The sequence below is a fragment of the Triticum aestivum genome, chromosome 4A (assembly GCF_018294505.1).
Source record: "Triticum aestivum cultivar Chinese Spring chromosome 4A, IWGSC CS RefSeq v2.1, whole genome shotgun sequence".
In the NCBI taxonomy this organism is placed as follows: Eukaryota; Viridiplantae; Streptophyta; class Magnoliopsida; order Poales; family Poaceae; genus Triticum; species Triticum aestivum.
The window spans coordinates 685900389-685922991 of NC_057803.1; the positions used below are offsets into that span (position 1 = coordinate 685900389).

The following is a 22603-nucleotide window of genomic DNA, read 5'->3' on the forward strand; positions in this document are numbered from 1 at the left end:
ACGCGGAGGAGATGTTAGACGGGCTATCTGGTTGCAATTTTCAGGTTCAGAGTTACGGAGCAAGTAGCTGGCAGGTCGATGTGCACCGGACGACCAGCAGGTGGGCAGTTCAGTGGAAGGAATGATGAGAGATCAGATAAATTTTGGCCCTAATCGCCCAAATCGTCAGCTAAACTATTTGCTGATGCTCGAAGCAAAGAAAGAGCCAGCACAACAAGGTTGTCCTGGTGATAAACTATGTGCGCCCAACTTGCAACTCGTCACTCGTCAGCGACGTTCGAATTTCCAAAAAAAAATCCAACCTCCTGACGTAGGAGCAGAGTCCCGATCCCACTTCACAACGAGTAGATTTGTCATCTCAAAGTTACCACAGATGCTGATGGAGACGGTGGAATTTTAGCTGAAAGATGCTACCGTAGGGTGAAGATTCAGATGAAACTGTTGAGGCCAGAGCGGCCGAGAGGAAGACGACGGACGGGCGCAGCATGATAGACCGGCACGTTCCGTTGCCGATGGATGGGTCGAGATCAAACGGCCCCGTCCAAATCCAACTGTGGTTCAATCCCTCCGCTTCTCCTCGTCAGTTTCCCTCGGCCCCCTTCGGCGGCACCCGGATGGAGACGGAGACGGAGTGACCTCACCACCCCCCATCGTGTCACGCCACCCGGGACTCGAACCTCTCTGAGCTGTCCCCGCCCGCCTCCCCTCTCCCCTCCTCGCCGCGCCGCGCCGCGGATCTCCTCATGGCGTCCTCCTCCTCCGCCGCGGCGTCCGCGGCCGCGCTCGGTGAGCCCACGCCCCCCTCCCCCGCCACGTCCGTCTCCGATTCCGCCGCAGCACCCTCTCTCTGACTCTCCTCATTCCGCAGAGGCCGTGCAGGTCCTCGTCGCCTCGCTCGCCGACGACTCCCCGCGCGCCCGCGACTCCGCCCTCGCCGCGCTCCGCGAGATCGCGCCGCTGTAAGTGACCCAGCGATTTCCGCCGCCTATTGGCTCTGGCTGGCGGATGATTAGTTACTAACCCGTCGCTCGTTGCTTGTTGCCGGGTGCAGGAACCCGCTGCTCGTCCTCGACTGCTGCGCCACCGTCTCCCGGGGCGGCCACCGGGTAAGCTCCCCTCCCCTCCCCCGCGCCTCTGCGCCTAAAAGCATCCTCTTCATTTTGGGCGCGCGTTTCCGTTTCGCTTCGGCTTTGGGTGTGAATTGCTTCTGTCTGGTTGATGTGGACTGCTGCAGCGCTTTGGCAACATGGCCGGGGTTTTCCTCGTCATGGCCTCCGCCGTCAGGGCTCTCGACCGCCGGGATGCCGAGCGCGAGTTCCTCCGGAAAATCGCCAAGATTGCCACCGCAGAGATTGTTAGCTCAAAGGTATTGTCGAACGATTTCAGTCCGCGTCCTTGTTTTTTTTCCTTCCAGCTCAATATGGAACTGTGAGATGAGAATGAGGCAGTACTTTTTTGCGGCTTCACACGCCTTCATTTCTGGCACCCCGTTACATAACTGGAGAGGATTTTGTGGCGTTGGCTGAACAGTTGACATAAATGTTCTTGCCATACATAGGGATGTCACAAGTTTTACACACTAGGCATCCTATTCTGCTGTGACTGTCACACTGGGTTACAATTATTTTCATGAACTGACCCTGCTTGAGTATAAGATGCCATGGAACATTTTGACCATCACATACTTCACTTATCGCACCATCAAGTTAAAAGGTTTCCCACTGCCTCCTCAGAAGCTGGAGTGATTTGTTCATTGCCGTTCAATGAGTTGTTGCATACTTCAACTGCATGTTACAGTCTGAATTCTTTGAAACTTAATATTTATGTATTTTTCAAGTTTCAGTGCTCGGTACTTTATTATCACTCCTACATCTATTGTGTGCGTACCATTCTTCTGTAACACCTATTGGTTCTTAATTTCAGATTGATGTAATAGGTGTAGCTAGCTTTCTTAACTCAAGTAATTTTGGCATCCACCAAGCATCTCAACTCCAGGCATTTATTTATTTGCAGAAACGGCCCTGATTTTCTGCAGCCAAGAATCATGGCCCGTTTTTCAAGTTTATTCTTCTCTTTTTGCCATGGCTTTGAACATTCATAATGCTATCTGTTTACAATAGGTGCTATTCTAGTGCTCTGCAATGGCAAGGATGCATCATGTTTCTTTTTACAGCTTTTGATTTGTTTTCTAGTTTTTCTGTTTTGTCTGCCTTTGTTTATCTGTTGGTTGATCTAGTGGTGTTCTTTGGTGAACAGGACTTCAATGTTGATTGGCAAAGAGCGGCAGCTACTCTTCTTGTTGCCATTGGGTCACATGACCCAGATTTGGTATACCTTTTGCACAACCATTATACTTTCTGTTCGTGGATAAACTTGTTATAGATGTCAACTACTAGGAGTAAGGCTACTTCAATAAGGTCGAATTTGTTAGGTATGAAAAAATGGGGTCATGGTCACTGCGTAACTAAAAGGGCCAAACCCCAAAAGTGCATCTGAGAAAACAATAGTGGATACTGTCATGATGCAACACTTTTTCAGTGCCATCTCTTGCATTTTTACATCCTCTGGTTGCTACTGAGTAAATTTCCCCTAAAAAAATTCATTTCTCTTGGAGAGTTATTGATTGAAGGATTCTGTAACTGCAAGCATGACTTAATTATTGTTTCGGAGTTTGCATTCTAGCACCAATTATTTTGGGTGCACACTCAAGTCTGTTGCAAGTTTCAATACCAAACTTTTGTATTTGGCAATTCTTCACTAATCTTTATTTTCCGAAGATACCCAGCTGAGTTTCATGTTAATTCAGGAATAGTGTTCTATTAATGCTGTGGGTTAACATTAGCTTTGGTAAACTTATATGTCAGAAGTCATTTGCTCTTCCCAAAGTCTACATTGCTGGATACCCACTTCTCTCTTGGATGACTGCCTAAGGAGAACTTGTATTTTGAAGGATATGACCATCATCAGTCGACTGTTCGTTTTGTGCCTTTCTGCTAGTATTCTCATAAGTACCAACCTAACACGTTGTAGATGATGGAGGAGATATTTCTTTACTTCTCTGGCCCAACTTCTGCTTTGCCAGCCATGTTACAGATACTTGCAGACTTTGCATCTGCTGAAGGTTAAACACATTCTTTTTATTTTAATTTCCACCTGAATTGGTTGGACTGCTGAATTTGCAACTTGTTCTTGCTTATTTGAAGCCCTGCAGTTCACTCCACGATTGAAGGATGTACTTTTGCGCGTTTTACCTATCCTAGGAAGTGTACGAGATGGCCAACGACCTGTATTTGCTAATGGTACTTCCTTTTGCAATTTCCTTCAGTTATCAGTCTATGCTCTCATTTGTACTAATATATTTCCAGAAATTTCTGAAAATATATACGTTCTTGCTTCTGAATTAATTGATACCATGTTTCCTTTGCAGCATTAAAGTGTTGGTGCCAGGCTGCATGGGTGTATATAGGAGACGCCTCTTCAGGGCTTCCTTTTGATGATGATGTTATGTAAGTTTCAATTTGACATAGATCATTTTCTGTTTATTTTTATTAGATGTAATGGAAGCTGGTTTGCCATCTGCGCAATATTCCATTGTCAGGTCCTTCATGAATTCAGTATTTGAATTACTTCTAAAAGTATGGACGGGCTCCCGTGATCTGAAGGTACACAGTTGATTGTTTGTTGATAATTACACCCGTTTCAATAGTAATAGTGTATCGACTGATAGGAGCGTGTTCATCAGTAGAAAAGTTACCTAAGTACAAAAATAACTTTGGTACATGTTACTGGAAATGCCTACCTGCCAATAAAACTGATACTCCCTCTGTAAACTAATATAAGAGCGTTTAGATCACTACTTTAGTATTCTAAACGCTCTTATATTAGTACGGAGGGAGTACATACTAACATTTTCTGTAATGGCTCAATATATTCTGATCCACCATTATCAAGGCTATTGGGCTAATAATGGTGCATTTTGTAAGCACCACAATGCACTGAGATCGAATGGTCACACCGAATAGCGTGTCAAGTCATGCTATGACAGTTTTGGTAACACGTGCTTATGTATCAAGCGAGAACTTCCCTTGCAGAGAGATTATCTTTTTGGGAAGTGTGAAAAAGCAAGTCCCGTTGCACTGATGGAAAAAGAGTTATTTACAAGCCCATAGAAGGGTCACACCTGACTTTACTTCACCCCAGCCTCTAATACCTAGGTGCCGCCAGAAGTAGTGCAGCATGCATGGGGTGACCTGCCGATCAAATCCACGTGAGTGCCGGGAGGGGGGGGGGTGTCTTATCATCAATTACTTCTAGGGGGACAGTCAACAAATTGTGCCCATAGGCGCAGATCAGATGGTTGCTGTGCATTCCTGTCAATCAAATGGTTAGCATTGCGAGTTAATTTTCTCCTATATCATTGTCATCAAGTTTTTTTGGAGTCCCTTGCACAATGGACCTTTTCCTCTCTCTAGAACATTGCAAATTTGCTACAGTGTTGGGGGATCTTAGTGGCTTACAGAAATAAAATCTGTAGTAACGAAGTAATACACATTTTATTAGCACACTTAATGTTTTCAATCAAATTAATTGCTAAGTGGCACCCATGTGTGGTCAATATTTCCATCAGGTCCGTTTGTCTTCTGTGGAGGCTTTGGGAGAAATGGTTGGCCTGGTCACTAGGTCACAGTTAAAATCAGCTCTGCCAAGGATTATACCAACAATGTTGGACCTGTATGTTTTTATTATTCTCATATATTTACTGAAGACTTCACACAATTCTCTCAGATATTTATTTGTTTTGAACTTCTACCTATGTAGATGTAAGAAAGATCAAGAAGTGGCTTTTACCGCGGCTCACAGTCTTCATAACCTTCTTAATGCATCATTACTGTCAGAAAGTGGCCCCCCTTTACTTGAGTTTGAGGTAAATTAAGAATATTCTTAAAACGTTATATTTTATTCAATTAATTAATACATCGACATTCTGTAAGTTTCTTATTGGAATTATGGTTAGTTGATAACTAATACGTGTCCTGCAAAATTTGTCCGACATTTCATTGCAGCATCTCATGTTTTTTTCTGCATGAACCATGATCGATGAGGAAACCCAGCATGATAATTTGGCAACTTCTCTAGGACATTATGTGATGAATTGACATCATATATACATAAAAAATGCATGCATTATTGCTGTTTTAACACCTTATATATATGTGATGTCAAAGCATGATAACTCGCAATTTGTTACTTCTTGTGTTGCAGGAGCTAGCTGTTGTCTTGATTACTCTTCTTCCTTTAGTATCTGTCAACATCAGCAAAGATGAACGCTATATTTCAAAGGGATTGAAGGTGCCTCCTATCTCAAAATCTTTTATTTGTGATCATTTTGGTTGCATTGAGAGATCTGTTAATTCTGCACACTCTAGTGGATTATTCCAGATCCATACCGCCACATTGCGCTCGGTAAATAGAAGTGATGACGGAACCACTGAGGGAGTCGACTGGACTCTGGAGAGTGATCTAAAGACATGTTATGCTAGCAGCATATAACATGGTTTTGTGGTTGAACCTTAGATTGGAGCCTGATAGGCAGTTGTGGAATCAGAATTTTCAGCTTAAGCTTATATCTTGGCTGATATGTCTCTTAAGGAAAGAACCTAAGAAAATGTTTCCATCTTTGAAATTGTGAATACAGAGCAACATCATCGTGGGAAAATGTCTTCAGGGGTGTAAATGATGTGAAAAGTAACTCACATAGAGATATATTTTGAATTCTTGTTAGATTAGAACTTGTTAGTCCCTGTTTATAGTTTCTATTATTTCAGCATTATTGTAGGACATTTGTGCAGTTTTTCTTTTGACATATGTACATATATTTATTCAGTAGTGTTGTCCCTAGTGTTAATAAGACTAGAGTCTAGGTCACTGGATCTAGACGAGGTCTGATACTGCAAACTTGAGTTTTAACAAAAATGTTGTTCTTATTCCTTATTAAGCCACTATGCCACACTAAAACAAACATGCACCAGTTTATATGGGCACCATATTATCCTCATTTGAGCACAAACTGTGATTGGTGCCATCTGCATCGTGTATCTTTCATCAAACAATTCACAAAGGTGTCTGAATATTGGAGTTTATGATACCTAGTATTTTCCTGCAAGTTCCTCGTGCTGTTTATTACCTCTGAAGCAAAGTTGTTTTTCAGTGTTCATTGCTTTATACTCCCTCTGTCCCATAATATAAGACGTTTTTGCAAGCTAACATAGCTAGCAAAAACGTCTTATTTTGTGGTATGGAGGGAGTAGTTTATACTAGATGAATGGTTAAGAATAGTTACTACACATGTGCTTATATTTACATGCTTGTAGACATACAATGAACTCCAGCACTGTTTCTTGGTAACTGGATTAGCATATCCTGAGGATCTGTGCATGTTCCTCCTGAGTGTAAGTACGAAGTTACACTTTTCCTACTTCCTACACATTCCAAAAAACTCAAAGTTTCATTGTGAATATTCACATAATTGGCTTATATAGTCCACTGTTGTTGCCTTCTATTGCCTTATAGAAATGTAGGTCAAAAGATGAAGCATCAATTGTTGGGGCACTTGGAACAATAAAACATCTATTGCCCAGGTTCTATTCCCTTCGCCCGCCACCCCCTTCTCTGCTTTTGGAATTATTTGTGACAAGTTCTGTAACCTATCATACAGGTTGTTGGAATCATGGCATACTAAGCAAACATTGTTGGTTGAAATAGTCAAATCACTTCTAGAGGAGCAGAGCTTGGGTATTCGAATGGCACTAGCTGAGGTATTCCATATTAACTTTTTTCAGACTTTGTTAATTTTTTTTGCCTGTATAGATAATACTGATATCTGTTTTTTTTGGTATACATCCAGTTATTCATTGTCTTAATACCAGTTCAATCATGTACAGCTAATTGTCGTTATGGCTTCACATTGCTACTTGAGTGGGCATTCTGCTGAGCTCGCGGTTGAGTTTTTGGTGGGGCATAGTGCTATAACCGATGATGATCTAAATGATATCAACACTCTGAAAAATGAGTACTTCCAGGACAAAAGATTTGAGGTTTAACTAATTTCAGACTATGCACAGTTTACTAACTGGATGCCAATTTCTTGAGGATGATTTATCTTATATTTTCACTTATCAGATGAAAATAAGTCTTGCTGGTCTATCTGAACTAAGAGCTGTATGTGAAAAGGGTCTACTTTTACTAGCAATTACCATTCCTGAAATGGAGGTACAGTGGAAACTTGATGTTCTTTAATCTTTTACATTGTGCCCATCTAATTAGGAAATCAGCTTGTGGAGCTAGGATAACAAATATCTTTATGGTGTTGTGAGTAATGCATTTTACATTTTATTATTTCCAGCTTGTTCTATGGCCATTTCTCTTGCAGCTGATTATCCCAAAGAAGTATACAGGTGCAGTAGCTACGGTGAGCGCTCTTAAGTTATTCTCTACACCCTTGATATTTGTCAAAGCAACGGACCTTAGTTGGTTATATTTGTTACGTGTTTTAACCGAAGTTTGGTCCTTTAATCAGTTTCGTAATATTAGTATATTGTGTACTGATTACAATGGAGATATATCTGCAGGTCTGCAAATGCATAACTGAATTGTGTAGGCATAAATTGTCGCAGACAAATGCACTATATACTGAGTTTAATGCCTCAAACGAAATGCCCAGTCCCGAGGTAGTTTGTTTACGTTTACTTGATACCAGATGTCCAGATGACATTTTAGTTTATCATCCATAGTTACTTATTTCTCATAGCTGTATCGGTTATGCAGGATCTGTTTGCTCGTTTGCTGGTGCTTCTGCATAATCCACTTTCTAGGGGGCAACTCGCTACCCAGATCCTGACGGTTTGTCTTCAAACTAATTAAATCTTCATTGTTGGTTCTTGTATCTGATTGATGTCCATCCATTTATTCCATGTATGGTCTAGCTTTCACAGACATGTGAATACTTCTCCTCTTAGTGATCCTGTGTCGTATTGAGGTTCTTCTATCCTTTGATGGTGAATTATCATATGCTTTATGTTGCAATGGATTAGTTATACATGGAAAATTAGTTCTTGACACACTAGTTCTCTTTCTTGTCGACTGGGATAACTTTTATCGTCCCTGACCAATAGGCTGCCTGATACTGTTTGCTTCCATTCAGTATCTGGATTATATAGTCCGCAGCAGTGGATACCTTATTTTCATCGCAACTCTAGTACTGTACTGTTGCCTTGTAAGTCTTTAACTTTGTTTGCCCTCATATAATGTAATTCAAGTTGTCACTCATTAAGAAGTGCGCTCTCTGGGGCCTCTGGTTATAATTCTTTTGATGTATTTAATATAGAAAAACCTCAAAGATTGTTCACTGCGGTCATCATTGTCCACATTACTTTTGCTTTTTGTAGGTGCTGTGCTACTTGGGTCAACTTTTCCCAAGAAACCTTTCTTTATTTTGGGAAGATGAGGTATAGCCCCTTCATCTAGTGTTCTTAGCAGTTGAAGAGTGCATTCCCATTCCAGTTTTTTGTTAGTTAATCATGTTTGCATTTGTTTGGTTCTTAATGGAGAAGTAATTTTGTAGGAGTAGGAGTAAGTCATATTATCCACTCATCTTTCCGCAGTATCGATGTTTTTCTTAATTTGTATGTTAATCGACATTTTAAGAACGGCCATTGCCCATCCTGGCTGTGTCTTGGATTAGTGTGATGCTTGCCCCTTGAATGGTTTCTTTGTACAATTCACTGAGCTATGTAACTTTTTTGGCGATTTACTTAACAGCAATAGGACTAATAGTCAAATTTCATCTTGTCATGTTGTTAAAGTGGCTTACAAAATGCATATTTTGGCAAGTATTAGGTCCCTAAGATGAAAGCTTACATCAGTGATCCTGAAGATCTTAAGCAAGATAGCACCTACCAGGAAATATGGGATAACATGATAATCAATGTAAGTATATTGCTCTTGTCGTCTGAAGATTATAATCATGTCATAAAGCAAGTGGAATTATGGTGATTATTGTCACTGTCGGCAAATTTGTGCTAACTAGTTGTGTGAAAAACAGATGCTGGTAACAGATTAATTGCTTGTTTGTACCTTGTAGACTTTTTCTTTTGCAAGGCTTCAAATCATGCTTGCTTCTCTCAAAAGCTTATTTTGCTATGTCTTCCAGTTTTTAGCTGAATCCTTGGATGTTGTGAATGATAATGTGTGGGTCATATCCTTGGGCGATGCATTTGCTAGACAATATGATCTCTATGCTACATCTGATGGGCATTCAGCTTTGTTGCACAGGTAAGTTTATGTTAACTCTGCTGTACCTTCCATTGATCTGTAGTTATTGGCATTTCTCGGGATGTGGTCACTAATGCTTTTACTAGGTACATTCCTATTGAGATGGACTAGATGTTTTTGGCTCGGATGCACAAAATATATTGTGAACATGCCCATGCACTTAATGTACTGGAAGTGATTTTCTAATATTTTATCTGCAGATGTTTAGGAATGCTTCTTCAGAAGGTTGATGATAGGATTTATGTCCGTGAAAAGATTGATTTGATGTGTAGACATTCAAGTATGTCTATCCCTGTTAATCGCCTTGGACTTGCCCAAGGCATTGGTTTGGTAAGTTGGAATTAATGAAATCTTTTCATTTAGGACTTCCTTTTGGAGCTTTTGTACTGAATACACTTACAGGTTGCAGCTTCTCATTTGGACACAGTTTTGGAGAAGCTGAAGAACATATTAGAAAATGCAGGGCAAAGTGCTCTCCAGAGGTATTTATGTCCTTTTTGGTAGGAGCACCCTATTTTATATTGCTAATCTTACTGTGAATCATGCCGAGATAGCAACCCATAAGCTAAGTTGGAAGTAATTAGATTATGCTTTAGTTCACATATACACCTATATGGCCAGTTTTGTGCCCTTAGCAACCGATTTGTTTCCCCTTCTAAATTAACCACCTATAACGATTTACCGATATTTTTGGTAGGTACTTCATTTTGGTTTACTTGAACAATAGTTTTCTTCCATTTCCTCTTTTTATCATAATTTATTTGATGAAAGAGAAATTGAGATAATGAATGGCACTGTTGTTTTAGTGTCTTAGTTCATGTTTCCAGCCCATGTATGTAGTTGGCCCATTCTATTAATAAATATGTGGTGTTGAATTCTGCAGGTTCCTCTCATTTTTCTCGTTTAGAGAAAAAGTGGAGGATGTTGATGATACGTACGCAGCTCTGGCTTTGATGTATGGTTATGCTGCAAGATATGCCCCATCAACAGTAATTGAAGCCAGAATCAACGCACTTGTGGTATGTATCCAATTTATGAACTGAGCTGTCTTTATTTCTGCTATATAAAGATGACCAGTCTGATAAATGATACCTTTTTGGCTAAGTGCAACACATTTTCATAATATTACGCAATTTCGTACATCCACACTTACTCTGACAGTGCTCAGATACCATGGTTTTGTGTGTGTGTGTGTGTGGGGGGGGGGGGGGGGAGGGGGGGGGTGTAATTGTCCAAGTACTTGCCCCAAACGGGCTCATGTGGACATAGGTGCACCAGATGCACTTCCCTGATCCTGCATCAGATTATGTTTGAGGACACATTAATCACATCACAATAGATATTTTCTTTATTTCTTAGTCTGTGGCCAGCAAATCTGATATGCATTTTGATCTCCTGCCTTTACTCTACTTACCCTGTACTCAGGGGACCGATATGCTTGGAAGATTCCTTCATGTTCAACATCCTACTGCAAAGCAAGCTGTCATTACTGCAATTGACCTTTTAGGTACTTTCCTTTATAAGAAGGCTGCATGTCTTCTCTTGTTTTTGTAGTCATGCCTAGAATTTACTTCTGAAATGTACTCCGTTCCTCTGCTTTAGCACAATTGATATTTGCTATTTTCTTGCAGCAGTTGACTTGTTAGCCTCAACACCTGATTTTGTGTTTTACATTCGTTTATGCATATCATGTTTGTATTTCGTATCTATTTTAGGAAGACTTGTGGTAAGCTGCCGTGTCACAGATTCTGAAAAATCTTAGTTACCAACTGACCTTGGTGAAATCGGCTGAGATCCCATCGAGCTAGCATAATTCATATAAATGCCAGATTTCACTTAATTCTTGTACTTAAAACACTATCGCACGGTATTGCTGAACAAAGCAAAAACAATTATGACTTGAGAATGAGCTTAAAACCTCACCCAGACAGAATGTATTGGCAGTACAGCTGTTTCCTTATGGAAATGGCTTTTGGTACACTGATTCAGTTAAGGTGGTTTCGACATCATCATGAACACAACAAGTTCAGATACTCCGTAAAGCTACAGTGCCAAACGGATCCGTCCTCCCCGCATCATAGACCCATGTCTCATATTTTACATTCGCTACTCGAGAATTGTTGTTGGCTTGTAACGATTTCTTATCTCTATCTCCTCTTTAACAAGTACTCCCTCCGTTTCTAAATATAAGTCTTTCTAGAGATTTCAATATGGATTACATACGTATGTATATAGACATAGTTTAGAGTGTAGATTCACTTATTTTGCTCCGTATATAGTCCATATTGGAATCTCTAGAAAGACTTATATTTAGGAACGAAGGGAGTAGTTCATAATGGAAATGGAATATTTCTATTAGTCTGGCATCTGTACAATGTTATTGTCTACTACATGCATGGCTCCAACGATGAACTGAATTCCAACTATAGAACTATGACCTAAATGAACAAAATGTTGCATTGAATCGTACCAGTCTATATTGGGGCTTATTATTCATGTTTGTACTTGCTGTTTTATTTTCCAATTACTTCTTCAATTGAGAGAATAAAGAAAGTGTTAATTGTGGTTTCTAGGAGATTCTTAAAAATGATTGTTCGAGAATTTGATGTCTTATGTTAGTTAAGGAAGGCTTAGTTTGCTTAGTTGACCTCGATATTTTGAATGCATCTAACATGACTAATTAGTTCTGTGTATTTAACCCAACAGTTAAAATTTCTAAGTTTCAGCTTACATTATACACGTTTTGGGGTCTATTTATCTTACATGATTATTGTTAATTTCTAGGCCGGGCTGTTATTAGTGCTGCTGAAATAGGAATTTCGTTCCCACTGCAACGAAGAGATCAATTGCTGGAGTATGTGCTAACTCTAATGGGAAGGGATCAAAGTGATGATCTCGTTGATTTCAGCATTGAGCTTCTGCAAACACAAGTATGAACTCAAGTTATACCGACTTATTCACTATCATATGTATACTAGCCGCTTGAGTTTGATGGATTTATTCATGCAAATCTTCTTATGTATGCAGACTGTTGCTTTGAGTGCTTGTACTACTCTGGTTTCAATAGAGCCAAGGTTACCTATGGAAACAAGAAATCGTGTCATGAAGGTCTGCTTTGCAGTGGCGAACGTCACAGAACTATGGCAATATGATTTTAGTTTCAGTTACTTGCATAACACATATGATTTTGAGTTGTTTTATGTTCCATTTTCAGGCAACCTTAGGTTTTTTTGCTTTGCCAACTGAGCCCTCAAACATTGTTGAGAGCCTGATAACAAACCTCATTATTCTGTTAGGTGCCATTCTGCTAACTAGGTAATGCTTTAAGCTCACTTTTTAATAAGTAAATCTCATTTTTCAGATAAGTTTTGACTGTCATGCTTCAATTTCTTCTGTTCTGTTCTGTTCCTTCTACCACTTGCTTGCGCTTTTTCTTATTGTGTTATGACCATTTTGTTTATCAGCGGTGAAGATGGCCGAAGCAGAGCAGAGCAGCTGTTGCATATTCTTAGACAACTCGATCCATATGTTTCAGCATCTGCAGAACACCAGAGAAGAAGGGGATGTGTTGCTGTACATGAGGTGTTAGTAAAGTTCCGCAATCTTTGTTCTGGTGGATTTGGTGCATCGGGCTCCTATCCAACTTTGAGCCTAAAGCACATTGATCAGGGAGGGCCTAGGGGCTCGTCAAGTTTGCCATGTATGTTGGAATTTTTTTCTTGGATTGTTACTGCAATTGTATGATTGTGATCTCCCAGTAGGTCAAGACTTCTTTTTTATTTTGTACCAGCTGCATTTGTGTTGCCGAATCGAGATTCATTAAGCTTGGGCGAGAGAATAATGGCATATCTACCTCGTTGTGCTGATACAGATGATGAAGTTAGGAAAGTTGCGATTCAGGTTTGTGTGGAAAGTAGCCGGTTTGCGTTCCTTTACCTGCCACAGCTCATTTCGTCTGTGCAATGTGCCATTTTCTAGGCCTTCTGGTTGCAGTGTGCCACACAAGAAAATTGAGAGACTAGTTCCCTAATAATCTGGATTGTGCAGCACAACATAGTTACATGGTTCTGTTGAAAACAGCCATGTTTTGCAGAAGATAACACAAAGATCTACGCCATAAACCTTAACAGTTAAAATTTCTCTTTATACACAGAAATTGAGCTCATAAATTTATCTTTATTATGTGCTCTTCCTGCTGCAGATCATTGCACTTTTCTTCAATATATCACTGTCACTTCCAAAGCAGAAGACATCTGCTAATGACATCGATCTAGAATCTTCATACGGTGCTTTGTCCTCCCTAGAGGACATAGTCTCCATCATCAGAAGGGTGAGTGGCTGTATTAATTTACCATTCATTAAATCTTCTTCTGAGCAAATGTCAAAATCCATCTTTCTCTTTCCTTTGAAGGCATCTGTTGATCAGATCGAAGTATTTCATAGAGTTGTCTCCTCTGTGTGTATTCTACTATCTAAGGATGAGGTAAACATTATTAGCTGAAATTTGATTGTAATTGAAGAATGTCATTATGGTTATTGACAGATTTTCTCTGTACTTTATAGCTGGTTGTCTTGCTACACTCTTGCACATTAGCGGCATGTGATAAAGTGAAGCAATCAGCAGATGGTTCCATTCAAGCTATTATAGTATTTATTATCAGAAGAGGCAAGGATCTACGTGAAGCTGATGTACTGAGGTTAGTTTATAGAAGTGGGAATTAGCTCAGAAGCACCCTAAGTGTCGTAGTTAGGGTGTGAATCGTGTATGCTTGAAAACAACAATATGCCAGTGGAAAATACCAAAATGTCCACCATCTCTGTTGAAGATATACAGGGTGTGAATTGCATGGCAACTTCAGGATGCGATGACGTCATGTTGGCCTCAGTTGGGCTGTGGACGTTGTCTCTGGAGATGCCTCACTAGTCACCGTATTGGAAAAATCCCAACTAAAAAGAACATCACATAAGGATAGTTTGGTTAGTTTTGAAAAAGTAACATGCATACGGTCATTACCGAGCAAGCAGAGTGCAACTGTCATCCAGCAATGACCATCTACTACAATCTAATTTAGGATATCACAACTGCCCAGCTTTCGAGCCATCTCAGGCCATGAGCGTTTTCGGCCGTTGGATCATCAGTTCTGCGTGGTTTTGACCGTTTGATCTCCTCTCATTCCCGCCTGGGCTACACCCCACGCTTCGCGTACAGGGCTGATGCTCCCATATCAAATTCGTCCAACTCTTGTTTTGTTAATTATACACCTTTGAAGAGTGTTACTGGCCTGATTTTTCTCAAAAAGAAGCACAGTGCATTACCTCTTTTTATGTTACCTTTTGATTCAAATATTGTTAATTATAGACCCAAAGTGGTCGGACCCTTCCCTGGACCCTGCGCAAGCGGGAGCTACATGCACCAGGTTGCCCTTTTTTTTTATTGCTAAGATCTCACTTGTGATGTTACAGGACAACACAATCTCTGCTCTCATCAGCTATTGCTCTTACCGACAAGCACTCGCGCCAAGAAGTTCTCAATGCAGTATCCATTATCATTTTCTTGTGTCTGTCAGTTTCAATATTAATATTCATTTCAAGGATTATTCCCACAATCAGTTATTACCTTTGACTTAGATAGATATCATGCTTAGCAGAAAATACCAACCACATTGTGGTCTTTGATGAAGTTCTATTTGTGGCTGGGCGAGATATTTGTACAAAGGACATAACAAGAATTCGTGGCGGTTGGGCTATACAAGATGTTTTTTATGTGAGTATTTGGGCCAAGCCTGGGCATATGTATTATGAGTTTTCAACGACTTGTATCCTCGTTGCATTCAGTTATACAGTACTACCTCCGTCCTGGTTTATTGGTCCTCTTTATAATTTGTGCCAAACTTTGACCAAATATTTAACTAACAAAATGTTAATGCATGTCGCCAAAATTTTTATCATTGGATTCGTATTTGAACATAGTTTTCAATGATGTAATATTTTGTGACATCCATGAACATTTTGTTAGTTAAATTTATGGTCAAAATTTGGCACAGAATACAATGTGGATCAATAAACTAGGACGGAGGTAGTATATTGGTAGGCACATGTATTTGATACTAGTATTTGGGCTGAGCCTGGGCATCTGTATTATGCAAGTTTTCAACGACTTGTATTTTAATTGCATTCAGCTATACAGTATATTAATAGGCACATGTATGTGTTACTCCTTCGTATCATACAAATGGGGTGTGCATTCATCATAGACCATAACCCTGCCCAGCATAATCATGTGATCTTATTTAAATGTATATTAATATGTTAATGACTTCTACTCCCTCCGTCCCATAATATTATGGGACGGAGGGAGTACTATTCATACATTTATAGACTGTTATAATCAGGACTTGCAAGGCACATTATATTTTTTGAACTTTTTTTTTTCATATTGATAAGTTCCTAGGAAATTGATAGGTATACATTGCACTTTTTCCCTTCTAAGAAACGTGTGCTCTATCGGCCCTGATTTGAGACATTTCATATGTGATAGGAAAGAAATTTAATAAAATATTATCTAAAAAATTCTAGAAAGACTACCGCGAGCCGAATTGTATATTGTTCATTTAGTTGAAAAGGTTGTAATTCGATGAGTGACGTTTCTTCTGCAGTTCCATTCTTTATATTTGCCTTGTTCATATAGTAATGACATGCATAAATATTTTACTTGGACTAGTTTGTATGATAATAATTCCAGATTAAATAGCAACTGCAATTATGCAGCGATTGGGTAGGTGAATTCTACAGATACACTTCTTATTATGTGTTTGATGGTTTTCCCTGGTATCAGGTTTTCTCCCAGCATAAGGTGCTGGCTACTCTTTTTCTGGAGTACATTTTATCTATACTTCACAAAGAACCTGTTGCAACAAATGATTCAGAAAAAGGGGAAATTAACTCAGAGTCATCAGCTGATGACTGTATTCTACAAGCAACTATGTTCGCTCTCAATGCGTTCTTGAGGTATGGTTCTCCATTTGATGACTGACTGTTGATGTTGACTAATGGTGGACAACTGGATACCTTTCATCTGCTGATCTCATGTACTTGAAAATATCAAAACTTCACAGAGGTGGTGGGAAGGTCGGGAAACAAGCAGTTGAGCAAAGCTACCCTTCTGTCCTTTCTGCACTTATACTGAAGCTGGGAGGTCTTCACGGTCTTGCTGAATTAGGCCGCAATGAGCTTCTACGGTGAAAATTAGACTGACTTTCTGAAATCTTAATTTTATATATGAAGGCTATTGTGAAATGATTACCAGAAAGTTGTTACGTCATGTTTTGCAGATCATTGTTAATTGCATTCCAGTCATTCTGTGATTGTGTTGGCGATGTCGAGATGGGAAAGGTGCTTTTCTTAATGGCTATTGCCTGTCAACTGTCTAGCAATTATTGACTGTAAAATCTTTGTCATTTCATAGATATTAGCTCGAGATGGCGAACGAACCGAGAAGGAGAAGTGGATTGATCTTGTGCAAGAGGTTGCATGCAGTTCCTCAGTAAAGAGGCCCAATGAGGTAACTTCTAATGAACTTGCAGCTTCTCTTAGTCCCTGGCTAGACCAGCTTCCCTACCCCCCCCCCCCCTCTCTTCCGCATGGCTCCTCTATTGTATGTATGTCTTTCTTTAATAAAGTTATTGTCGGGGCTTCCTCTACAGTTTTCAGTTTGATAAAGAAGTAACTTCTAGAGTGTTTTGTGTGTTTGAGTCTTTCCGAGTTAATATATTAGTGAATTTTTGGTGACAAGAACATATGTTGACAGTAGCTGAATCCTCATATTCAAAACTACAAATAAAATACATTTTCTTTCATCTATGTTTATGCGTTGGAAGTCATCAACAACTTGACCTTTGAAGTCATAGCTGCCAGATACTCTAGCAAGCGTGTACATATGTATTATTCCTTACAAAACCATTTAGGAATAGCCACCATGTTTAATTTCTTTGCAGCCTTGGGAAGTTGTCCTTGAACCACATGTTAAATTGATTGATCTTTAGCACTTGAACCAGTTTCACAAGAAAACAAGACATGTTCACAGTACGTTATCTTTTGCACCTGTAGTGCGTGTATGGGTTTTGTTGAATTGTATATGTGGATTGCCTAGCCCTTTCCATTAGTTTGGACTTTTGGTTGCGTTGGCTAGTGTATGAAGCTTAACATGGTATCAGGCCTAAGGTCTTGAGTTCAAGTCCCAGCTTTCTTAATTTATTGACAAAATGCTGCTGCCCCCCTCTGTGTCCACGTATAGGCCTCTTGAGCCATACCTCGCGTCTATTCACGTGTTGACTTTCCGCGTCACATGTGAGAGGGGGTGTTGAAGTGTATATGTGGATTGACTAGCCGCCCTTTCCATCAGTTCGGACTTTTGGTTGCGTTGGCTATTGCATGAAGCTTAACATGGTATCTATTCACGTGTTGACTTCCCAAGTCACGCATGAGAGGGGGTATTGAAGTGTATATGTGGATTGCCAAGCCCTTTCCATCACTTCGGACTTTTGGTTGTGTTGGCTAGTGCATGAAGCTTGTTAGGTTTCACCATGTAGCCTATCTACTCTAGGGTCATCCAGTGAGTACCACTAAATTCTAAATACCTTATTGCAATATTTAAAATGACATACAATTCTCAGTTTCAATATTAAATTGCAGCCTCCAAGAGCCTAAACTGTTAGGAACTTTTCATTTTTTCATGATAACAGGAATGGTATGTTAGAGTTAAAATAAAGATGATACTTCTTTGAATGTGAAATTTGCCTGTCTCAGCTCTCCTGAAGTTCTTGTGAGAAAACATAGAGCTTGTGTTTCAATATATTAAAAAGATAGAAAAGGTTAACAAGCCAAAAGAAAGGCCAAGGGCCAAAGCCAAACAACAGGGGGCGCTACAGCTCTTCTGAAACTCTTATAAGCTTTCATTGAAAGCTGGGTATTTATTGTCATAATTGCAACTGACTTTTCTTAAATGCAATCAGAAAATTAGTCACTGTTCTATGGTTTGGATGCATACATTGCGTGGTGAAATCACTATACCAAAATAACTGGGTAATATACCACAGGTTCTGCCAACCTGCGTTATCTTGAGCAAATCTCTTGACAGGAATCAGAGGGCTGAAAGGGAGGCTGCTGCTGCTGCACTATCAGAATTTATTCGCCACAGGTAATTAATACCATTCCTCTTCATATAAGTCCTAAGATGTTCACTGTACCTCCAGAAAATGAAGGGAGAATCAAAATGATTAGTTTATGGTTGCTTAGACAGAATCGGAGTTCAATCTCCCATGGGATTAGTTTCTGAATGGTTAGCAGCGGTTACCACTTACCACTTAGAGGTCCTCACTACTAAGGCCAGCACCAACTGGTATATTGGTCTGTTTTAAAATAATAAAATAGCAGTAGTTCAAGAAGTGCAAATTGCAGAAGTTGAGAAAGCACTAACTGGAAAGTCTGGTGTTTCCTTGAAAACATGAAAGAGCCTGACTATGCATACAATTTTACAACAAGACATCCACCATAGTCAATACATATTCTCAAGGAAATCATGCCTGTCACTAAAAAGTGTTTAAATAGTATTTCATGCATTATGTATGCTGTAAATTTGTTGTAGTATTGTTGGCAAATATGTTCATGATTTTTACTGTGGTTTACAGGTACAACTCACGCGTATATTTCACTATTATTCCTTGCACAATTGAACTTGCCAATAACCTAATCCAGTTCTTTTTTGTTCTGCAGTGAAAAAGAACCTGCATTGCTTGAACAAATGGTTGAGGAATTGTGTCAACATGTAACCGACGACTCACCGACTGTCAGGAGTCTCTGCTTGCGAGGACTTGTACAGGTCATCAATCTAAACAGAGCAACTTCTAAGGATACATGTCTCATTGTTTGGCAATTGACTAACATAGATTGTGTGGCCACCTCTGTCAGATACCCGAGAGCCACATACTTAATTACATCCAGCAAGTCCTAGGAGTAATATTAGCATTACTTGAAGATGCCACCGAATCTGTTCAACTCACTGCTGTCCAGTGCCTGTTAACCGTGAGTTCTATAACTTGTTACACGATACAGATCTCCTTAAATGCCACTTATATTTAATTTGACAGAACATACAAACATCACACACTGCTTCCAGGTTCTTAATGTGTCAGAACAAGATGCAGTGGACCCCATTTTAATAAGTCTCTTAGTAAGGCTAAGGAATCTCCAGGTAACCATTTGGAACAAGCTTACCTTCATGTACTACCATTTTTAGTGACATGATGTGGGCATTTGTTTAAATTTATGATGGTTACTACTTACTATGAACCTGTTAAATTCATCGCAATATCAGTTATAAGTTAACAGATATTTTATCTATTGGTTGATGATAAAAACATCATGTGGAATCTATTGTGCACATGGAATCTAGAACAAGTATAATGTCTGCACAAAATGTGAATGCCTCTATGATGAAAAGAAACTTGACATCTTATGTGCCACTTGGGAACCTGCTTATGTCTCTTTTGGTGCTTTCCTGTTATCTTACGAGGTTGTTTTAGATCCATCTCCCTTTTCACTCAGGTGGCCTGTTTCTGTATTTTATTATATGATGACTGTAAACAACCTAGGGCCGTGACCTATTGTGTAACTTATCTGCTACAGATCTCCATGAATACAAAAATGAGGTCCAATGCCTTTGCAGCTTATGGTGCTCTAAGTGCCTATGGTGCTGGTTCACAGCATCATGCTTTTCTTGAGCAGGTAACACCCATTGCTTTAACAGTACATCTAGCAGGGAGCTGTTATCATGAAGGCCTTCTTATAGGATGCTGTTGTAGTGGTCATAGGAAGTGACATTGTCAACTTATGGGTTGTTAAGGCAATTGTAAGGATCTTTTCCCTTGTGCTTCTCAAGCTACCAATTTCTTTGCTGCCTGCTGCAGATACATGCCACTCTTCCGCGTTTGATCCTCCATCTTCATGATAATGACCTTAGCGTTCGCCTTGCCTGTCGGGTATGCAGTCGTTGCTTTGTTTTCCCTTACTAAGCATTTCCTTTAACTTGCATACCTTGATATTTGTGATTTTTTTTTTGAAACAGAACACATTCCAGCTCCTAGCGCCTTTGATGGAAGTAGATGGCTTGTCTTCACTCCTTAACAAGCAATATTTCACATCTGATCGGCGGTTTGTGTTGAACCTTCCTAGCTATTTCTGTTTTGTTTTTCATTTTATTTAGAAGTGACATTTTTAATATGGTGTGCCCTCAGATCTGATTACGAGGACTTCATTAGGGACTTAACAAGACAACTTTGTCGACTATCTCCCGTCAGAGTTGACAGCTACCTAGAATCTGCTATCCAGGTACCCTTTTCTTCTAGAGCATGCAGGAGAGCTTCATGTAGAGAGGGAGGGAGGGAGGGAGCCTTTTGTTTGTTTGTTTCAACCAGCATGATGACCAAGCTATGTGATCAATATAGCATCCTGAGTTCCTGACACATCTTTTTTCTTGATTTAGGCATTTGATGCACCTTGGCCGGTCATTCAAGCAAATGCAGTTTGCTTGGTTAGTTGCATGCTATCCTTTTTGGATGATCAACGCTTCCTTGCTCCTTACTTCTCCCAGGTATCTACACTCCATTTTGGTACTTTACTTATTATAAACATATCACGGGGAGCTGCTAACAGTCTTTAACACTTATTGTGTCAAGGTGTTCGCTATGTTGGTTGGCAGAATCAGCCAATCACCAGAGGCCGTTGTTCGAGCAGCAGCATCTTCTGCATTGGGCCTCCTGATAAAGAGGTCTAACATGCTCAAGTCATTGAGTTCACGGTTTGATCGAACAGATCCGTCACAGAGTTCTCAACATGGAGAGCCTCACGCTAAAACATCGTCTGAGCTTCAAGAAGAGGCTGCAGCAAAGCCAAATGGTGCGCAAGGAGAGCAATAGAAGTAATTGAAGCTGATCTCTCTTGGATGTAAATCTGTTGTACATGTAGAGTTTAATGTTCATGCTGCCTGCCTGTACATTTTGTGCCTCCTTCAACAATAGAGCATAGAGAGATAATTCTGTAGCCATGTCCATAGGTTTTTAGTGCGACTGTACAGCATACTGCTGTGGCAGAATTCGCTGTGTTCTGCAAGCATGTACTCCGTATTATAATGAAGATACGCCTTGTAAGAATTCCTTGTGGAAATGTGGAAGCTGTTTTTTTTTTCGCTGAATAAATGTGGAAGCTGGATTTGCCGTCTATCCAGAATTCTTCAGTGCTGCAAGTTCACTTTATTCCAAAAAAAAGTTAACTTTTAAGCTTGATGCATTTTAAAGCTTTATCAGTCGGTAGGTAGCTCGGATCTTCTACTCCATTCGTATCTACCTAAACTGTTACTGGGGATCAATGGTGAGACTCCCTTTGTTGTAACTATTGTCAGAGTTGAAATATTTTCCTGTGAAGATTCTGTATGCCAAGGCATGCGCTCCATCCACCAGAATCAGATGATGCTCTCAAATTGACGGTTTGCGCCCTCCAATATTCACCAAGCTGATTTGCTCATGGTAGGGTAGGCTGATCTGACCAGCATGCATATTTATAACTCCGGACGAGTCCCTGGTTGAGAAAGTCAAGTTAGATTCGGTGCAAACAAAGCACAGCGCCATGATTTTGTAAAACAAACGAAGGAAGGGCATGGGCATGGCAATCTTTGCAAGTGCTGTGCTTTCTCGGTCTTTTCCGCACTCACGCCACACATGCCAATTTGCAATATACTAGTCCTACTACTGTAGTGGAGCATCCACACCGAATGGGCCATCGAGTCACCCATTCACACTTGACGACGACCTGACCGAGACCAGCAGGTCGTGACCTTCATTTATTAGCTTGTAGATCCATTTGTTTTGATATGGTGATGTTATTCATAGTATGAGTAACATGTTACTCGATTCATCTTTCTCTCATTAAATCATTGCCACATAAGCAAATTTGCTGAGTTGGACCTTATATTACTGCTGAAGTTACTCCCACTGTGGATAGTCTTATATGTATGACACTAGTCTAAGTTACTCTCCCCCTCCCCTTTATGACTAGCCTTATAGAGGGTACCAAACTTGCCAAAGACTAGTCATAGTGGAGAGTAACTTACGCGCTATCTTAGGCTATGTTACTATCTTCATACTGGGTAGTAACATATGTGTGGTGTCAGCATTTTGCGGTTTGCACGGATCTCTTTGTCGGCGGGTACAGTGGACGTTGG

At 40.1% G+C, this 22603-nt stretch overlaps 1 protein-coding gene across 3 annotated transcripts; it reads left to right on the top strand.

The window, feature by feature from the left end:
* Positions 1–501: 501 nt before the first annotated feature.
* Positions 502–21603, top strand: LOC123088140 (protein SHOOT GRAVITROPISM 6). Of its 3 annotated transcripts, XM_044510306.1 has the most exons (51): positions 729–786; positions 869–959; positions 1052–1106; positions 1235–1366; positions 2257–2328; positions 3031–3121; positions 3204–3299; positions 3428–3506; positions 3599–3662; positions 4628–4731; positions 4819–4924; positions 5263–5349; positions 6372–6449; positions 6571–6638; positions 6716–6815; positions 6942–7094; positions 7180–7269; positions 7403–7468; positions 7629–7727; positions 7825–7899; positions 8445–8504; positions 8896–8985; positions 9209–9330; positions 9531–9660; positions 9733–9812; positions 10214–10349; positions 10756–10837; positions 12115–12260; positions 12358–12438; positions 12545–12645; positions 12795–13030; positions 13121–13230; positions 13532–13660; positions 13742–13813; positions 13894–14027; positions 14794–14866; positions 14963–15094; positions 16166–16338; positions 16446–16568; positions 16662–16722; positions 16796–16891; positions 18426–18526; positions 19102–19207; positions 19297–19410; positions 19505–19579; positions 20014–20112; positions 20295–20366; positions 20453–20538; positions 20622–20715; positions 20870–20977; positions 21063–21603. In XM_044510306.1, exons 1-51 carry the CDS (start codon positions 744–746, stop codon positions 21300–21302), a joined length of 5211 nt encoding a protein of 1736 aa, XP_044366241.1. In that variant the 5' UTR covers positions 729–743; the 3' UTR covers positions 21303–21603. The 3 variants fall into 3 exon arrangements, with proteins under 3 accessions (XP_044366240.1, XP_044366241.1, XP_044366243.1); XM_044510305.1 differs by having other exon boundaries at positions 502–959; XM_044510308.1 differs by lacking the exons at positions 729–786; positions 869–959 and having other exon boundaries at positions 2865–3121.
* The last annotated feature ends 1000 nt before the right edge of the window (positions 21604–22603 follow it).

What these genes read in the sequence shown, in the direction of transcription:
- LOC123088140 (XM_044510305.1), top strand. Translation starts at nt 517, where the DNA reads ATGGGTCGAGATCAAACGGCCCCGTCCAAATCCAACTGTGGTTCAATC. An exon ending in TCCAGGACAAAAGATTTGAG is followed by an intron (nt 7,095 to 7,179) that starts GTTTAACTAATT and finishes TTCACTTATCAG; the next exon opens with ATGAAAATAAGTCTTGCTGG. An exon ending in CAAGAAATCGTGTCATGAAG is followed by an intron (nt 12,439 to 12,544) that starts GTCTGCTTTGCA and finishes TTCCATTTTCAG; the next exon opens with GCAACCTTAGGTTTTTTTGC.